At 37.2% G+C, this 19,499-nt stretch overlaps 2 protein-coding genes and 1 long non-coding RNA gene across 7 annotated transcripts; all 3 read right to left on the bottom strand.

Annotated features, from left to right (window-relative positions):
- Window positions 1-668: 668 nt before the first annotated feature.
- Window positions 669-4,616, bottom strand: LOC103403085 (protein SIEVE ELEMENT OCCLUSION B-like). 2 transcript variants are annotated; one of them, XM_070815070.1, is made up of 8 exons: window positions 4,169-4,616; window positions 3,882-4,135; window positions 3,636-3,761; window positions 2,947-3,398; window positions 2,723-2,823; window positions 2,493-2,632; window positions 1,675-2,166; window positions 669-1,555 (listed from the first exon to the last, which is right to left on the bottom strand). In XM_070815070.1, exons 1-8 carry the CDS (start codon window positions 4,533-4,535, stop codon window positions 899-901), a joined length of 2,589 nt encoding a protein of 862 aa, XP_070671171.1. In that variant the 5' UTR covers window positions 4,536-4,616; the 3' UTR covers window positions 669-898. The 2 variants fall into 2 exon arrangements, with proteins under 2 accessions (XP_070671171.1, XP_008340128.1); XM_008341906.4 differs by having other exon boundaries at window positions 3,882-4,616.
- A 3,773-nt stretch (window positions 4,617-8,389) lies between these two features.
- On the bottom strand, window positions 8,390-11,648 carry LOC103403330 (protein SIEVE ELEMENT OCCLUSION C). Of its 2 annotated transcripts, none has more exons than XM_070815067.1 (7): window positions 11,355-11,648; window positions 11,004-11,123; window positions 10,459-10,902; window positions 10,148-10,259; window positions 9,965-10,026; window positions 9,145-9,633; window positions 8,390-9,045 (listed from the first exon to the last, which is right to left on the bottom strand). In XM_070815067.1, the coding sequence occupies exons 1-7, from the start codon at window positions 11,508-11,510 to the stop codon at window positions 8,437-8,439; spliced, it is 1,992 nt and encodes a 663-aa protein (XP_070671168.1). In that variant the 5' UTR covers window positions 11,511-11,648; the 3' UTR covers window positions 8,390-8,436. The 2 variants fall into 2 exon arrangements, with proteins under 2 accessions (XP_070671168.1, XP_070671167.1); XM_070815066.1 differs by having other exon boundaries at window positions 9,899-10,026; window positions 11,355-11,647.
- A 2,309-nt stretch (window positions 11,649-13,957) lies between these two features.
- LOC108169751 (uncharacterized) lies at window positions 13,958-19,288 on the bottom strand. 3 transcript variants are annotated; one of them, XR_011577139.1, is made up of 10 exons: window positions 19,042-19,288; window positions 18,839-18,962; window positions 17,171-17,231; window positions 16,967-16,996; window positions 16,814-16,867; window positions 16,617-16,700; window positions 15,145-15,249; window positions 14,737-14,802; window positions 14,157-14,359; window positions 13,958-14,064 (listed from the first exon to the last, which is right to left on the bottom strand). It is a non-coding gene; the product is annotated as an uncharacterized lncRNA (long non-coding RNA). The 3 variants fall into 3 exon arrangements; XR_011577138.1 differs by lacking the exons at window positions 18,839-18,962; window positions 19,042-19,288 and adding an exon at window positions 17,365-17,422 and having other exon boundaries at window positions 16,617-16,703; XR_011577137.1 differs by lacking the exons at window positions 18,839-18,962; window positions 19,042-19,288 and adding an exon at window positions 17,365-17,422.
- Between the last annotated feature and the right edge of the window lie 211 nt (window positions 19,289-19,499).

Genomic DNA, 19,499 nt, shown 5'->3' with positions numbered 1-19,499 from the left:
TTAATGTTAGAATCAATCATTATACATTATACTTTATATTGTCAAATTTCCAATGTAGAGTTCGTACATTCTTCAATGATTAAACAATGATCTCCGGACTCATGAAGCTTGTGTGAAGAATTATAAGCTCTTATTCAGGAGTGATCAAGACATAAGCTTCTGTCCGATAATTGCTTAATTTGTTTACTATTGTCATTTAGGGCTAATTAATCTATAACTTTAAGGGCAGACTATACAAATCTAGGCGGCTAAACTACTGTTCAAGTCAAATAGAACCCAGTAAAGAACCCTAAACTAAATTATTAAGATTATCTCTCTGATAATTCTTTAACGAACGAATTACTTTGGTTCATTAACTACTTTTTAGCCTCCACTTGTCATCATATCCGTATATGTTAATCTTAGCATGCAGCCATGCATGCCGTGAGAGGCAATGCTTCCACCTCTAGTACAAATTAGGAGTGAAAATGACAACAGTAACATCAATTATAATGTTAAACTTATTCACTGATTTGTTCACCAAATAATATGTCAGGATGTGTAAATATTTTATTTGTTAATAACTAATAATGGATCTAGGTTTAAATCAATCAAATATTGTCACATTATTTGGTAAATGAGATCAATATGCTAACAGTACTCTAATAACGTATTAAAATGGGCCCAAATGAAAAATGAATAATTGAAATTTGTTGGTAGCAATAATACTGGATCATAATATGAAAGCACACTGTAGGTGGCACCTATGCACTGCCATAATTTAGGTGTCACATTTATTGTCATACATAATATAGCACTTCGAGTACTAGTAAAAAGCAGCAATAGTAGCTTGCAATCAGGTAAGGAAACTCAACGTATCATAAAAAGCAGACTTGTGATCCGGGGCAACAGAAGCTGATCAATCAGTGCAGCAGCGGAACATGGTGAACCGCTCCATGAGGCGGCCGCATTCAGCGCAGGCCACCGTCTCAGGCATGAGTCCAGTGGCAGGCAATATGAGACTGGTGCAGTGATGTGGAGCTTCTTTATAAACCCCAGTCAAGTACTCATTCAGTGCACGTACAAACCCTATCTCGTCCACCCTTTTATTCCACAAGCTATACTCGCTTAAACTTCTGTGCATGTGCTCCCCATTAGCCTTAGACATCTCCGATGAACCGGCGCCAATCACAGCCCATCCACGGTCACTTGAACCGAAGCTCAGCATCGATATGATCCCCTGCATCACTGGATCATTCTTCATGTTGTCGGTCCTAAGGCGACCAGACCTAATAGCCTCAGACTGCATCTGGTGTCCCTTGGACTGCCACATGCTCTCGAGACGCATCCAGAAGAACCAGATAAGATTCCACTCAAGAGTGTGGCTTAGCTTCTCAGCTTGGATGACGTTCATGATGTTCCTCACCACTTTCTCCTTAGGGTTTCTCTTCCCCACATAAAGCAATTCCAACTGGATCCCAGCTTCCCGAGCCACATTTTTGGCTGACTTTGTGAAATTTCTGATCCAATCTATATCTTCCCCACCATACAAGCAAATGTATTTCCCTTCCGTGATCTGAAACACGTTGTGTCAAAAATTAGTACTCGTAATATAAAGTGATATATTATGCTATCAAACTATAAATATTCTGAAGCGAATATTAAATATTATAAAGTGAATATATATGGATGTACCCAGGTAATTAGGTTCTGATCGATGGAATCTGCCAAAAGCTCGATCCTCCAGGTTTCTTCTTCCCAAAGCAATCTCTCTCTCTGGCTAGTGAAAGGGAAGGCTATGCTTCCCCAAACACACATCATGTGAACAGCATTGGTGTGCACTATTTTGCCTTGAGGGTCCATCACCACAAGCAGAGGCTTCTTGCCATAGTTCCATTTATCCTGCTTCCTCATGTACCTGATGACAGTCTTAGAGACAACCGAAGGATGGAACACTGTGAACCATTCCATGCTCCTTCTAAGTTCCTCGAACTGCTGGTACTTGGCATCGGTCCACGTGTCCACAATTGGAACCCACACAACCTCATACTGGCTCTCCGGCCTGGTTGCGTTCTGCCGTTTTTCCAAGTACATTTGTTGAACAATCATGTACTCGTTTTCGTTGATAAAGTCTATGTCTGAAAGGAACAGTATCACAACCTTCCTCTTCAGCACATCAATGTCAACCTGTTTGACGTATACATTGGGTATGAGGGGGTTAATTGGTTAATTAAACATTGAAATCATAACTTTGACATTAACTTTCTTCCAAGTATGTGCTTAATGCAAGTAAAATGAATGGTTTAATTAAACATCATCAACTAGAGCTTGTTAGAATTCAGTTGATTAAAAATTAAGTACTTGATGCAGTCATCCAGCACTTCTATTTCCTTATTACTTTTTTTAATCAAGGTTAGTTGACCTGATGATATTGAAAATGATCTTGGTTGATCAATTCTATTTGATTACATATATTGTGGGGGATAGAAGAGAAGTGAGATTTCAGAGCGAACCCTCTTCTTGCTGTAGCAATCATAGAGTGCAGGCTGATCATCCTTGTAAAACAAGACCCTCAAAGGCTTGGTGTTGTCAATGTGTGGTGATTCCAATATGTAAGCAATTTCACTTAATTCTTGCTCTTCTTTCTTCGTCTCTGCATCACATCAGACCATTAATCTCTAGCTAGGCATTTGCATAAACATATAGGGTAATTAAGCTAGCTCTACTTGTTAACTAGACTCACTGATGATGTCAAGTAATCTGTTGAGATTCTCCTTGAGGTGGCCGTGTATGGTTTCGAGCTTATGAGCCAAGGAAGATAGTTCCCATGCCTCTGTCACATGCCTAATAGAAGCCAAATAAACGGAAAACATAATGACTTTAACAGCGCGTTTTCTTGCTTGCCAAATAATGTTAATGTTGTCAGATATAAACGAGACACATGCATTCAGAAGAACGACTACTTACTCGGGGCCCATGCCAGTGATCCCCAAAAGCTGCGTTGCAGCAACTACAATACTCCGAATCGTCCAGTAAACAGCTGTGGGGATAAGAGCAGTGGTAGCCGCCGACTCTGCTTCAGTGGTCATGATGGGGTCGTGGTGGAGGTCATGTAGCTGAACAATGCACTTGGTCACATTGAGCACGGCCCTAACCAGATTGTTGTAGGCGTCAAACTTGGGCTTCAAGCTAGTCCCGGCATGTTCCAGTATCTCTTGCACTTGCTTAAGCTGCCCAACCGCTTTGGCGAGAGGGTTGGTGGTGTAAAGGTGAGCCACAAGCCAGTATTCACCATCTTTCACAGCAAAAGCTCCCAAGGCAAGCACAACCTTTTCATCCCAGTCGTAGTGTTGCACAATGTCTAATATGTCCATGGTTGTCTTGTTGGCATCTTCCCCAGACAGCCACGTGCAGAATATCTGTCATATATATGAAGTGCCAAGACAATTAATAGGCCACTTATTTTTTAAGTTCAACTAGAGGACCAAATTATCCATAATGCCGATTGTTTTGCAATGGTGCTAATTATCTATCTCGAGAAAAATGTTTTTTTTTTCATTGATTGAAAATCTAGATTATTAATCAAGTTGATTGTTGTCTGAACGTGTGATACAAGTTCACATTTAATTGTACGCTATAGTATGTATGTTATAAACCTCGCAGGAAATTGCATTAAACAGGCTGGTTGGAACATCGTAGTTGTCAGGGAGACCACTCATGATAGCATGGGAAGCCTTCTCATGCTCCAAAGCATCGGCATGTGCACCCGTCACTAGTGCTCCCTATTTAGACACAAAACAATGTCACGCTATGAGCAACAACATACCGTTTATAAAACTAAATTATTGACGATAACATTTCTACGAAGTGATTTCTTGTGCAATTGTGAGAGCCAAACTTACCGTGACGGTGCTGTGGATGTCAGGTTGGGTGACGCGGGACAGAATCACGTCGACGGTTTGAAGAATGTGCTTCAAAGAAAGGAGAGCGACATCATAGGGACGGGCACGAGACTTGTCACTAGCCAGAATTTGGTTGGTCAGCATACTGTCATCAGAAGTTGAAGAAAAGCGACGCCCATCTTTGGGTAGAGGGCGGTTATAGTAGTCTCCTCCTCTGCGTCCTCCGGCGGTGGGCTTATTGTAATACTGAGCACCTGTTGCCTGGGGTGCATTATAACTCTGAGCACCTGGTGCCTGGGGTGCATTATAACTCTGAGCAGCAGGCACAAGGGCCGGATTGTAATTCTGAGCTGTCAGCATAGGGGCAGGATTGTAATTCTGAGCAGCCGGCAGAGGGGCAGGATTGTAATTCTGAGCAGCCAGCATAGGGGCAGGGTTGTAATTCTGAACAGCTGCAATAGGAGCAGGATTATAATTCTGGGCAGCCGGTGCAGGGGGGTTATTATAACTCTGAGTAGCCGGTACAGGGGGGTTGTTATAACTCTGAGCAGGTGCAGGGGGGTTATTATAACTCTGAGCAGCCGGTATAGGGGGGTTGTTATAACTCTGAGCAGGTGTAGGGGGCTTAGCAATATTCTGAGGAACAAGTGCCATTCCGAAAGGTTGAGGCTGTAAGCTTGCTTGTGAGGGGATGGGTAGGAGAGAAATGATTGCGATGTGTATTGGTTTCAGTTCGAGCCAGTTAGCTAGGGCTTATATAGTTGATGCATGCAATTAAAATGGATAGAAAAGAAGGGCAAAAACAATATGTGGTAGCTGCTACCTTGCTTCCATAAGGGTTTGCTCCAAAAGTGCCAGTTGAGAGAGAGTAAAGACTAATATTTGATATTTTCATTCTTTAGAGACAAGGGCTTGTCTATAAATTTGTCTGGTCGCATTCGAAATCTTTTTTCACCTTCACGAAAGGTTACATGCATGGCAATCCTGATATTCTTACTCTAGGAATATTATTGTCATAAATAGTTTGCCTATGCCGTGAGACACATGATTCACGCATGTTGTACAGTGTTTTGTTGTAACTCGATGAACTGTTATTACTGAATAACTACATGCATTCATCAACACAGATATAACATGTTTGCTTGAAATGATAATCAAAATTATTCTAATTGTTGACTCTCATTGTGTTTAGACTCAGAACCAAAATGTAAACGGGTATGACATTATAAATTGTAATTCATTGTCCAAAAGAACTAGGGATTGTAATGATTTGGCAAGTAAAAAAATCTCATACATGATTGTTTTTTTTAGGAGAATAACTTACGCCACTTAGTACTACGGTCTAGTGATATTCATTTTCACTTGTAAGTGAGAGATCTTATGTTCGATTCTCGCCAAATACGAATTTGAACCACATTATTGCTAGCCCATTATGAGGCTAAACCCACCCCCTCTCCTTAGTGTAAATAATATCACTTGTTCAAAAAAAAAAAAAAAAAACTTACAATTCTAACACCAATGTTGTAGACTATAGTATTTCAAACCAATCATGCAATGTCATGTAAGAAAATTAAAACACTTCAGGGTCCATGTAGGTTTGAAACTTTATCACCTAGCATTTTGTGTGTATGTAAGTTTCTCTCATACTTTAATTCATCTGATACTTTAAGTCATCTGGATCAACATAAAAAAGCAAGATGGTCTTGCTATTCTAGGGCTAGAATTTTCCAATTTGTTAGGTATGATACGAGGTACTAATACTATCATTTATCAATTTTGTTAATTCAGTCGTAGCTAGTAGCATAGATAGCTAGCAGCTGGGATCACTGGCCTTTTGGCTTTACCCAGAAGCGGAAGTGAGGAAGAACCAAGGAACCAGTTTAGCGTACGGAAAGAAGAAAATGCAATTAGAAAGTTCATTGCCTTCTTCATCCCACCAATAATTTGATATTCTATACTCAAATGGTTTAGTGCCTTTTCTTTTAGTCTGAATATATGGTGCCTTTTGTACTCAAACGTATAATAAGCTATTGGTTCTTTTACAAATCAAGAAAAGCATATAAATTTAGAGCTAGTGGCCAACTGAAAAATACTACTCTGGAAGGGAAAGAAAACGAAAACACCTGCGTTTGAGATGCTTCCCAAACTTTTTTTTTTCTCCTTGATTTTTCTATTTTTTTAACGTATAAGATTCCACGACTTTTTGATCATGCTCATGAGGGACCAGGGGATTGCTTGACATACGGTACGAAACAAAAGGAAAAGCGTTGCTTTATATTATGCTATATATGAATGACAAGATACGAACAGAAAAAAGCCTACAGAAATCCAAGATAAAAGGACATATTACTAATATTACTGTTCAAGAAATCTACCAGCTGTGGAGCGTGGACTACATTCTTTCGTCCAGAAAAACCAAAGGTTCACTAAGTTGGCTGTTGGGTTCATAATATACAAAACGAGAATAATTTACATAGCATGAGTATACTGCTACATGGCTTCTCATGTTAATAAAATCAAAACATGTGGGCAAAAACTTACACATATCTTTATTTTATTAGCATAGAACGTCACTATAACAGTGTATTCGAATCATGTAAGTCCTCCTACAAAATTGATAAATTGATCTTCAAACTCAAGTTTTGATAAATTTTTTTATTATATTCCTTGAGTGAGTTTCATTTTTTTAAATGTGGGTCTGGTTGTGAAGATCAATTTTGTGGGATAGTAGTCAATAGAATTTTCCTTTTTTCGGTAAAGAAAGAATAGTAAGCCATAGGCCTCGTCTTTCTTCACTTTTTTGGTTCATCGAAAACACTTTGAATATCCAGAACTTGAATGCTTTAACACTATGTTGGATGACAAAATTTAAGAAATTTATATTTGAAAATTTGTAATTTTTTTGTTGACTAACCTAAAAGAAAAAGAAAATTCAAATACTAAATTTAATGTGTATTTAAAGTCAACAATATATATGTGAAAGATAATAATTAGGAAATATACTAGTGGAGGTGGTTGGTGGTGGCGGTGATGATGGTGGGTGGTGGTGGTTGTCGTGATGGTAGTGGCGGTGATGATAATATGTGGTGGTGGTGACGATGACAGAGATGATGGTGGTTGGTGGCAGTGGTGGGTTGTAGTGGCGGCAATGGTGATGATGGTGGTTGGCGGTAGTGTCGACAATGATGGCAATAGTGATGATAGGTGGTGTGGCGGTGGCGGTAATGATGGTAGATGGTGATGGCAACAGTGGTGATGGTGATGATGACGACATTGATGATGGTGGCGGAGGTGATGATCATGGGTGATTGCAGTGGAGAAGGTGATCATGATGGTAAGCGGTGGTGGCGATGACGGTGTGTGATGGCGACCGTGGCAACGATGATGAATATGGGTTGTGGTGGCGGCAATAACAATGGTAGGCAGTGGTGGTGGTGATGGGTGCAACTTGAGTTGGGCCAACCCGGAACTCGCGCATATCCAACCAGACTTTAAACATGATTGGGTGAGTTTTTCTTAGTCATATAATCCGTCCCAACCCAACCTGGCCATTTATTGAGTTGAGTTGGGTTGATCTTTTTATCTACCCATACCTAACCCAACCTAATTGATCAATCTACCTGATTCTAGCTCAAATCAAACTTATGCACATATTACACCAAGTCCAATATCCAACAACCAACAGCCAGCAGCCTTCCTATTATTATTTAAGCTATATATGAATTAAGGATTTTTATGAGTCGGTCCAAATTTGTAGTCTCAAGCCTTATGCGTCACTAACTTTATTCTTATTTTTAATTATAATCGTTATTTCAGCCACAATCAATATTGTAAATTCAAGAAATAAGATGGTTGCTAAAGAATAAGTACAACCTGTGAGGATTGAAACCGCTCAGGGTTCCAATATTTATGGTCAAAATGGATGATGGATGATGGAATAAGGGTATTGCCACGGTTGCTTCTTGGTGCTGCCAATGCCATGGCGTCTGGTGATCATACTTTTCATTTCTTCACACAATTTTTCCAATTCTAAAGTTTGACGACTCGAACTCAACACATATAAACTCGAATCCAATTAAATTCAAATTCGATGAACCTGAGTGAAATCAAACTCGGATTTGGAATCAAACTCGAATCCAAATCCGAGTTATGATGGTTGGGTTAGGATTGAATTAACCTTTCAATCTGCCCAAGTGATGTTAATACTCACCATCCTATTTATCACCGTTAGATGTATTTGAATTTTGAGATTTGTGTCTATCCACTACACGAATCTCAAAATTCAAACTCATATAACTGTAATAAATAGGGTGGTAAGCATACACCATAATTTATGGTGAAGAGCAAAAATGCTCCCCTTTTTCCCCTATTTTTACACATACTTGAATTGAACAAATAAAAAAAATTAGGAGATGAAAATAAAATAACGAGAGTATGCAAATGAGAAAATGGGTTTGCGTAATCATTTCTTTTTCAAATTTCGTTTGAAGTTTTTAATAGCTCCAGGATTTTTCAGATAAAGGCAAATAGTACTATTTCAATTTGAGCAATCACATCATTTATACATAACAAACTTCTTCATGGGGTGCTTACACTTGCCACAAACTATCACTCCTTCACCTTGTTCTTTACTAGGGTGAGTAAAATCATGACCACAAGGCCTAGGAAGAATAGGTGGTGCAAGGGCATGTCTAAGTGCACCAAAAAATCCTAACTCAGCCAAATTTCCTCCCCAACTAGGAAACAAGTCTAAGCATTCCATGATCTTTGGTCCTTCAAGTCTTATTATATCAATCGAATTAGATCCTCTCCCTATGACTGCCCAATTTTCGTCATTGTTATCGATATCTAGCAATGCTGACACCTCATCTAAAACATTGTCAGTGTAGTTCTCCGGCTTGCCTAGCCGGAGTTTTGATCTTCTTATACTTTCCAACCGAAGCCAGAAGAAATGCGTTTTCATGGAAGGCAGTGCGCTGCTCAATTTTTTATATCTTACATTAGCTAAAATGTCCTTCACAAGCGGGGTTGAGTTCCTCTTGCCAACATACACCATCTCAAGCTGCACTCCTGCGCTTTTAATAATCTCCATCTTAGCAGTGAATTCTACAATCCAATCTATGCTGTTACTTCCATAGATGCAAATATTTCTGCCTTCTTCCACCTGAAAACAATGCAAACTCACGACCTTAAGCACCCGAAAAGAAAATAATGATTACTGAAGTATAAGAGAGGATTCATTTTACAAAGTAAATACTCATACCCGCTTAGTCAGCAGGGGGTCAATTTCATCAATCAAAAAATGCAATGTCCAATTCTGCTCTTGCCAAAGTTCTTTCTCTCTTGATGCTGAAAAAGGATACGCTCTAGCACCCCAGATAAACAGCATGTCAATTGCATTAGGGTTTGTGACTGTTCCCTGCGAATTCAACACAACCAAAACCGGCTCACTTTTGCAGTACCATGCTTCTTTTATGAATGGCACCACTGCTGAGTTAAGAAGCCAGGGTTGCCTTATAGAGTACCAAGGCAAAGAATTTGATAAGTATTCAAAATTTTCCATTTCAGCATTGGTCCAAGTACTGGAAACTGGAATGGGAACCCATACAATTGCATAACTGGCCTCTACATCTTTGTTGTGAGGATGATTATGTGTTTGCTGAACCAGAAAGAGTGACTCCTCTATCGAAAGAAGCTCTGGCCTTGAGATCAAGAGTATGACTACCTTGCTCTTCAGATCAGAGACACCAAGCTGTGAACAAACCCTAGTGAGTTGGTAAAACAGTAGCAACTTATCTCTGTAAAAAGTTTAAATTTAGTTTACACTCTGGCACCCTAGATTTGCAGTTTTGTCGAAATGAAGGCGATCAGGTAATACGCGCTAACAGTAAATAAGTACCAAAGATTAAGTGTAAAATTAGCACAATATTAATGTTTTTATGTGTGATGGAATCTTTGTAATTGGAGTATTTAGAAGATACTTTGTGACACTGATCAGCATGGGATTTTAAACCTGCCTTTGCTTGTGAGGGGCATTGCTTGAGTGGAAAGTCATCTCTAAAGGCAAAAAGCAAGCTAAGCACCTCTTGGTTGTCCACTTGGGTCTCCTTGAAGATATTCAGCAGCTTATGATACAGCTTTGTCTCTGCAAGTTATGCCGAAAGTGTCAAGAATACATACCAATTGCTTCAATATTATGCTCAATGCATGGATCATAAACAAAATAAAAAGTTTTCAAATTCATCCTCTAAACGTCGACTTGTAACCTGTTTGGTGATGGCACACTTCAACCTGCTGTCTGAGGTGATCGTAAATGCTGCGCAGCTGATACGCCAAACTTACGAGCTCCCATGTTGCAATTATGGTTGAATCTGAAATCTTCAATTAGAAACAATTCCTTCACCATTAAATCAATTTATGGAAAATTCATTGGTGGTTAATTACAAATCAGTATTTCAGGTTACTTGAAGGTAATTTGGAACACAAATTAAAGCAGTTTAACAAAAATTCTTATGAACAATACTCAACAGAAGTTCATCATATTTTAATACGCTAATCAAAGGGAAGGAATATGAACCTGGTCAGATTTCAAGGCTGTTGAATCTGTGATTTGAGAAAAGCATTTCAAGATGCCTCGAATGATCCAGTAAACAGCGATATAGATTTGGGACTTTGCAACAGCCTTTGTCTCATCGTCCAACTCCACACGCGAAAGTGGAAGTTTTTCAAACTTGATGATACACTTGGTTACATCCACCATTGCATCAACTAACAAACTCAAGGCGTTAAATTGAGGCTTCAAAGGGCTCACGTCAGTCGGCAATTGCTTAAGCATTGCAACTGATATTGCCAAGGGAATACTAGAGTTTAGCTGCATTAGGAGCCTGAATTCGCCATAACTTGCTACAAAAGATGTAAGCACTAATACCACTTTTTCACCCCATCTATATTTTCCCAGCAAATCAAACAAAATCATTGTCCTTCTGTGTAGGTTTTCTTCATCAGAGCACTTGCAAAGTATCTGCCATTTTAACAAATTGATCGAATTAATGCATCTGCACGAAGATCAATGAGAGAGAGAGAGAGAGAGAGAGAGAGAGAGAGAGAGAGAAGGTGAATTACCTCATGCGAAATCTTACAAAAGGTTTCTGATTTAAATATTCCGAGAGCTTCTAGTGTTTCGAGTTCTTCTATGTCGCTTACAATAATTTTTTCATTGGCATCAAGGTCTTCATCAAGAACCTGAAAGTAAGTGTTTGATGATATGAAAAGCTTGGAATAGAAGATCATGATGTTACTCACAAGTGCTCGAGAGTTCATAAGTTTTAGAATTACAAAGAAACACAAAAATAAATTCAAATGTATAGGAACAATCTTACGTAGATAAGCAGCATTTCCTATACCATTTATATTTTGCGTTGAAAAAGGGAAAAAAAAATGCTAAAGTGACATGTGTTAGAAATGAGCAATTACTTCGGATGCAGCCGTGCAAATCATGATTTTCTCCACTGCACAAAGCAAGAGCTCAGAATCAAAATGGCAACCGTCAGGATCATGGCTAAGAAGTAGCTTCTTGATCAGGACTTCTTCTGACAAAGATGACACAGAGTCACTTCCGAGCGAGTCCATGGTGAAAGTTGTAGTGAACCAACGGACCAGCAGTGCATGAGTAAACTACTGTGAGCTCATCCGATTTATGCAAACACATAAAACCAGGGAATGCACCAACTTAATTTTGCAGGACAAAAACAATTCAGTTTCTCACACTGTTTGTTTGTAGAGAGTGCTTTTTAAAAAGGTTGCTGTTTACGATATTTTGAGTACACCAGAATCAAATTCAAAGCCTTCTCCTTTTGCACTTTGTTCTTAATTAGTAATCTCGAAGAGGCGATTAATATGGAATACGACGCAAAGTGGATCATCAGAACAGTAAGAAATGTGTTTATTAGTAAAGTACTGGCTGTATGGAAGTAGCATCTTAGAAAGCACAGTTAAAAGGGTCTTCAGCCATCCGTCTCTTCTAGTTTTTTGGTACTGAGGGAGTGAGAAACAAGCACACTCAAAAGGAAAAGTAGAACAGAACCATCTGATACCAAAAAATGTAATAATAATCTTATGGCTCTTAGAAACGAAACACCTTGTTGCAATTTGTGACTTGTAAATGTAACAATGTGGACTCTTCTGATCAATTACTTGTGGAGTAGAAAACCACATTATCGATGACGTATCAAAAATAATATCGACTGCGTATCAACAATGGTAAGGTAGAAAGTAGTAAAAATATCGAAAATATCAACGACATATCTATATTTAAAAAAAATATAGTTAACCATAGCGTAAAAGAAAACTTCTTGTAATTTTGGGACTGGGGACCTAAAAATCGAGCAAACCCCATCACTAAGAAATCCAAAGATGAGATTTTGTTTGATTTTCTAGCCTTTTAGATAAAACTATGTGGTGGGGTTCATCTGTATCTTCTTACAAAAGATGAGAGATCTCTCTCGTCTTTTCTTTTCTTTTTTTTTCAACAAAGGAACATTCGAGCTTGGTAATAAGGACCTTTACAACTAAAAGGTAGTTGTGATATAACTCATCAGAACAATCAGAATTATATCCGGCTCTTGTCTGCCGAACTGCTTCGCAAGTCTGCGGTGGATTGTGCCGATCACTTAGAAAAGGTTCGGTGTATTTTAACTCCCATCTTATTGAAATGTGTGATTTGTCAATCAAACAATATTGACACTATGAATTCTGAACAATTATTTCTGCAGTGAAAAGGCTGTGCTTTTATTACGTCATTTTTTTAGTGCAGTTAATCAACTGTACTTTTTATTGACGATATATTGACAATCATATCAATAATCAAATCAAAATATCAATAATGTCAATAAAATCGACCACATATCAAGTTAACCACATTATACAACAATCCGATTTTCATTACCTCGGAGCTTGGATCATATACTCTGGCAGATTAGTAGTGATTTTCATGTTAAACCAGGGACCGAAACTCGTCCATATCCTGATGTTCAATGCTGGAGGCCGTTTTACCCATCACAAACAAATTACAAATCTAATAAGGAGACTTTGTTCTGTCTTTGACATAAAAACTCTTTGGTATGGCTCACTTGTATCGTCTTACAAAAGATGAAAGATTCTCGCCCTTTTTTCTTCTTTTAGTCAACAAGCATAGGGAGCGTCAGTTTTTTTAGTACAAGGGAGAGTATACAGCGATTTATTCAAGTCTACCACTAAACTTCAGTAATCTGACTTCTTGTTAAATAATTTTTTTTTGTTGAACAAACGATATTAACATTAATGAATTCTCGTCTACCACTAAACTCTAGTAATCTGACTTATTGTTAAATATTTTTTTTTTAGTTGAACAAACGATATTAACATTAATGATTCAAATTCATCTTTGGCGTGAATCGAACTTAAGACCCATCACTTACAAATGAAGAGGAATACACTAAACCGTAGTACTAAGTGACTGTTAAAGTTTAGTCTTGAATGCCAACCACAACACATTTGGATTAGTAACATACATTTTCATACAAAAATATCTTTGATATTGGGCCCAATAAACATTTATAGGGTTATCTGCCCACTAATAAGTGGCCCAAGCATACTTAATTTACAGCCCAAATTCTGAATTTTTTTACAAACGATATTATCTGTACCAAGAAGGAAATGAAGTGGGTTAAGCCTCACTAGACTAGCAATATAGTTCAAATTCGCCTTTAACAATAATCGAACATAAGATCACTGGCAATTCTAATTTTAGATGTTACAACTTTAAATTACCAGCCAAAATGACGTATCGTAGATCTTTGGCGAAATACAAATTAGTTTGGAGATTCAAATTTAAATGGCAGTATGGTAGAGTTAGATGGAAAATTTAGTATCGTTACTGTGGGAAAGATCCACGGCACCATATTTTAGACACCAACTAGAAAGTTCTACCCGCGCGTTGTTGCAGGATTAATAAAATGGTAAGAAGGTTTATGTTTCAAAGATGTAAAGTCTATGCCATAAAAGATTTAAACCATTTACATATGAAAATCTACGCAACAGACACCAAAAATTGCAGAATTATTATTAATTGACAAAATACGACAAATGTTGTTTACTGCATCGCTCAAAGTTTTTCTCCAATACTGTTGATTGATAAGAAGGCACCCTAGGCAAGGAAATAAAATATTGTAACACATGTAATAAATTTATATGACAATGGAATTATACTGTAAAGAAGTAAGAATATAGTATGGTTACCTTTTTCAGCAATTTCAAATGTATATTAGATAAAAGCTGGATGAAAAATAGGAGAACACACTGTTTGGTAGGGTGTAAACAGAAAGTTATATACCCGTCGATCAATTGGGATGGCAAAAGTTGTATAGCTGAAGTTGCAATGTAAGCGTTCTATATCACTGCGAATGTGCATCATTCATTTCTTAGTTTCTTTTAGTTCAAACCTAAACCAAAGAAAACAAACAAAATATTAATTACAGTTTATCATATGTCTTTGCAATTTAACTTCTAACATGACTAAATATAATCTGAAGGCAATAAAGCTTGAGCCTAATTCTATCAGCCAAAAGGGAGGAACACTAAATTTTACCACGAAGTCCCAAGAGGTTTGATAAAAAAATCCCAAAACAGAAACTATAATTTGAAAACTGTGCATAGATGGTCAATTGTGTTCAAATGTCTTAATAAAGTACATCCACCAAATTGGAAATATCCAGTTCTGAAAAATGAAGCTAATTCCTTTATAATAACAAAATGTTAGTCAAAATACCACAATGTGAACAAATATATCATAAAGAACAAATAGAAAAACGATACTTACCAATATCGACATATGGATTTCTTCGAAAGAATGTTACATGCAGTGTTATTATCTCAATGGATTGGTCTGCGATAAGAAGAGTAACTATTTAGAAAGCAGTATCATTGCTACTTGCTAGTCTTCCTACATGATTTAAGAATATAATTAATTAAATAGATATGGGATCACATTGACCATAAATTATTACATGCAACTCTAAAAAAAAAATGAGAATAGTCGTCGGAAAAATAGAAAACCCTTGCCGGGAAGTAACTGTTACGCAATTAGATCTCTTTTAATAATTGCAAATTTAAATCTTTTTCTTGATCGGTAAGATGTCATAAATACAATGTTCCACAGTTCATTACATTTTCATTTCTAGCCATCAGAACCTGAAACACATAACTAATGAGTGGTATAGAAACTTACCACAACATTGTCAAAAGAGAATATAAGACCATAAGCTTCATCTAGTTTGATGACATATCGTATTCGTTTAAGAAAATCTTGTTGCAGTTTGTCTTCCAAAAAATCCTACTCACAGTAAAAATTAACAGTAGTTAGTCATAGCATAATCAGTAAATTAATTTCGACAGAGCATATAAAACAATCACTACCATACATATAACTCCATAAATTACACCACATCAACCTTGAGAGGTCCAACATGTCCAAAACTCTCAAAACCTTCTCCATATTCAGCTCCAATCGCCTGAACATAAATTCATCAAAATTTCCTACCCAAGGATAAGTTAAAAATGGAAAGTATTTTCACTGGCGAATATATGCATAGTATTAGTTACTATGTTGAACTGTTGGTAACAAGGAAAATACTCTTCCTTTCTCTTACCCACCAAAACAAAGAAAGCACTATAAAAATCTCAGAGAAATTCTTTGCAAGATTATCGAAATTACAAAAGTGGTAAACCAGCAAGTCATGTTTTGGATCAATGTTGGACCACATTTGTTTCACTTTAACTGTCATAATTACAACCTCAAGATTAGATTCTAAATTCCACAATTAGATGAGCAATGCTTCATGATTCCGCATGATTATTGACATTTGCAATTCACACAACCTTAAATTTTAAAAGAACTCACAAAAGAAACAGAACTTAAAGTATCCCTCTCTTTTTACCTTCTAAAAAATGTGTCTCAGGGAAGCTTTGTTAAGAGGCTTAGCTTTCTAGTGTTTACAATCCACGAAATAAAAAATAAATAGAAAAGAGCCTCTATAACCAATATATGCATGATGGTATTTTTCATTAGAAAAATTAGTTATTGATTAAAAATTGGGTAGTTTAATTCTAATTACCTCTTAAGTCCTAGTTTTAGCTTTCCTTATTTAATGGCTTTTAAGGCTGAAAGTTTGAGAGCCACTGCAAATAAAAGACCAAAAGAAATTTAAATTCATAAAAATTAATAAAACCCCAAAAGAGAAAACTGAGTTTGAAGTATTTGCTGAACTTACAACACATAAAAGATCTGTTTTTGTAACATATTTAGTTTCTTGGGTGCAAATTTTGGAACAATAATCATTGATAAAAAAAAAGGTCGTACCCAGTGCACAAGGCTCCCGCTTTACGCAGGGTCTGGGAGAGGTGAATGTCGGCTAGCCTTACCCCCATTTTGGAACAATAATCATTGATACATGAAAAAAATGTCGGAAAAATACGTTGAAAAGAAGATGAGTTGTTCATATTATTTGATTTGATATAGTTTGGTAATACTCACTGGTCCACTTTGATGCTAGAGAGTGGTTGGCCATATGGCTTGAACAACAGAACATATGCGCTTTTGTGTAAATACAATACCAAAACAAAAAATGAACAAAAATTCTATCAAAATTAACATCTCTTATTCCATACAATATATACAGTATATATGAGTAAATTGCTTACGGGTCTGGCTTCAATATAACCCCACTCCTCTTCATCCATCTAGAATCCCTGCAGCTGCTACTGTTGTAGTTCCTGTAGCTGCTACTGCTATTTTGAAATTGACTACCTTAGATAGTTTATTTCACATTCTTACACACATGACAAACCAAAAAACATTCAAAACATATCAATAATCTAAAAAAAGGCCAATTTAATACCTTTTCTCAAACAGGTGGTAAGCACTGATAACAGAAAAAACAGATGAACAACCACTATGAAAAATACACCCAAAGAGTTAGTGAAATTAGATATAGAGCATGCAATCATTCATAAAATATCATGCACAAATAAAGGAAAACTTAACAACTCACCCTCACCGAAATCAATCAAACACTATAAATCTGCAATTAACAAAACAAACAGTAAAAATTCATAAAATCAATCTTCTCCAAATCAAGCTGCAGATCAAAATTCCTTTATATAGGCATCAACAGCCAAAAAATTCCAATATTACTAATTTCTCCTTTAAAAAGGGAAAAATATGAAGGAAAAAAAATGAATTTGATGAAGCTCACCATCAGATCTATCTAGAACTTTTCTTCTCGGTGGTTATCAACCTCTGGGATTGTTGAATTCCTGGAAGAAAAAAAAACCCATGAACAGAAAATTAGAAAAAATTTAAAAAATTTAAAAAATTGAAGGTTTTTTATTTTTATTTTTATTTTTTATACTGAAGAACAAAAAAAAATAATCAATCTTTGATGCTCACGATTTGGTCAGCGTGATTCCTTCACGTTTTGGGACAGAGAGGGATAAAATAATAATTAAAAAATTAATGACGGGACAAACAAATTATTTAAAAAATGGGAGTTATATTAGGCCACATGGTTTGTGGCACAGCAAACACTAAAAAAATTATAAAAAACAAAACACAGAAACTGACACGTCCCGATCTCGATATTTCCCAAATTGTCAGGGGAAAATCACCCTCAGGCTCCGTGTCAACTCCCCGTCCCGGGGCTAATTGACAAAGGAAAAACCCTTCAGGCCCTATGCCAACACCATAACCGTCGCCCGGGACGGAATCTATCCCTCGTCCCGTAGCAGAATAGGGACCACTAGGTAAGTACAAAACCATTGAACATACATTTATTTGAAAGGCAACTTCATAGTATAAAGTCATCCATCATCTATACTAAGAAGTGTTCGAAATATGTTCTAAATATTATATCATCATCCATCAAATATCCTATAAAGAACATGGATTATAAGAAAAATAGTAATAATTCAAACTAGCCTCAATAAGCATGTTATCTCATAAAACGTAATCATTAAATCGTGTGTGCATTTCTACTGTTAAAACATGCATTTTTAGAAGGGGTCCGCTCACAGATATTTAGCCGCAAAAAAGCCAAGCAAACTAGCGAACACGGAATCATCATAAATAATTACCCCTAAGCACATAAAGGGTCTAATTAATAAAATTATATTATAACAATTGCATTTGGGAAAACAGACGTCAAAAACAGATTCAAGACGTCGAATTATCTTAAGAAAGGTCCCCGATAAATTTCGTAAAAGTCAACAGAAAAAATATTCTAGAGAATATCTCCAACGGAATATTCCCCATAAAAGGGTTTGGGCCGGTTAAGGTTTAGGGTTTTGAAAGATTAAAGAGTTTAGTGGTTAAGGCCCTAGGTTAAAAGGGTTTGGGTTAGGTTTTTAAAAGGGTTGGGCCTAAAGGGTTCTTGGGCTAGGTTAAGGCTTAAAGGGTTTTGGGTTTCTGGGTTAATGTGTTAGGGAGTTGGGTTGATAAAATGGCCTAGGTTAAATAGTTGGGTTTGGGCTTAAAAGGGTCACGGGTTGGGCTGGAGGCCCGTGGGTTTTGGGCTAGTTTCAAAGGACTTGGGTCGGGTTGACCCATTTTCAGGCTTATGAATTGGCCGGTTTCTGGGTATCATTTTAAATGCTCATAACTTCTTGGTTACTCATCCAAATCAAGTGATCTAAACATGAAAGTTGTAGTACTCGACGAGGTGAAGAGATTGATACCCTGCAGGCCAGCCAACTCATCGTAGTTTGGCCGGAAAACGTCTCGAAAGGGGGCGGTGGTTGTTGGAAAATGGGGTTTTTGGCTGAAAGTTTGGAGAATTTTCAAAGCTTCGTAACTTCTTTGATACGTAACCAAATTGAGTGATTCAAAAGCAAAAATGTAGCTAGGAATGTGGATAAGAGATTCATACCAAGTGGAGACCGAGGGGTGGCCGAAGTTGGTGGGAAAATGGCTTGAAAAATGCCCAAATGACCACGGCCTGGAATTTCTAGATTTCTGGAAAATGCCCCTCGAGTTGTTTTTCGTGCTAAAACCTTCACCAAAGCCATTTTAATCACCAAGCAAGTAATGTAGACTATGAGGAAGGAAGATCAAAAGAGTCTCGAAGCTTACCTACGTCGAAAAATCCTCGAAAGTCATAGGAGTTCGTCGGGTGATTAAGCATCGTGACTGCCACGGTAGAGCACTCCCTTAGCTTTGGGTTTTCAAGATCACTGTCCAAGTGTGGTGGTGATGGTTGTTGTGTGCGTATGTGTGTTTTCGGGGAAGAGGGAAGGAGAGAGTTACAGGGAGTCAAGAGGGAGAGATAAGGGAGACTGAGGGAGAAGAAAGAGATAGACCGGGGGACACAAATCAGGGGATGGGCCCTTTAGTACTGGTTTGGTAATGAGGTTCTTTTATAAAAAAATGGGTATAAAAAAAAGCTGAGCTCAAAAAGGTGTTTGGTAAACACTTAAAAACAACTTATTTTCACAGTTTTGGATGGACAAAAAAATAAACTGAAAATATGAAGTAGAAAAAATGAGCTTATTCTCACAGTAGAGCAGAATCAGTTTTTTTTCAAAGCACAT

This window comes from Malus domestica, chromosome 16 (assembly GCF_042453785.1).
Source record: "Malus domestica chromosome 16, GDT2T_hap1".
In the NCBI taxonomy this organism is placed as follows: Eukaryota; Viridiplantae; Streptophyta; class Magnoliopsida; order Rosales; family Rosaceae; genus Malus; species Malus domestica.
This window is presented reverse-complemented; position numbering and strand designations above follow the sequence as displayed.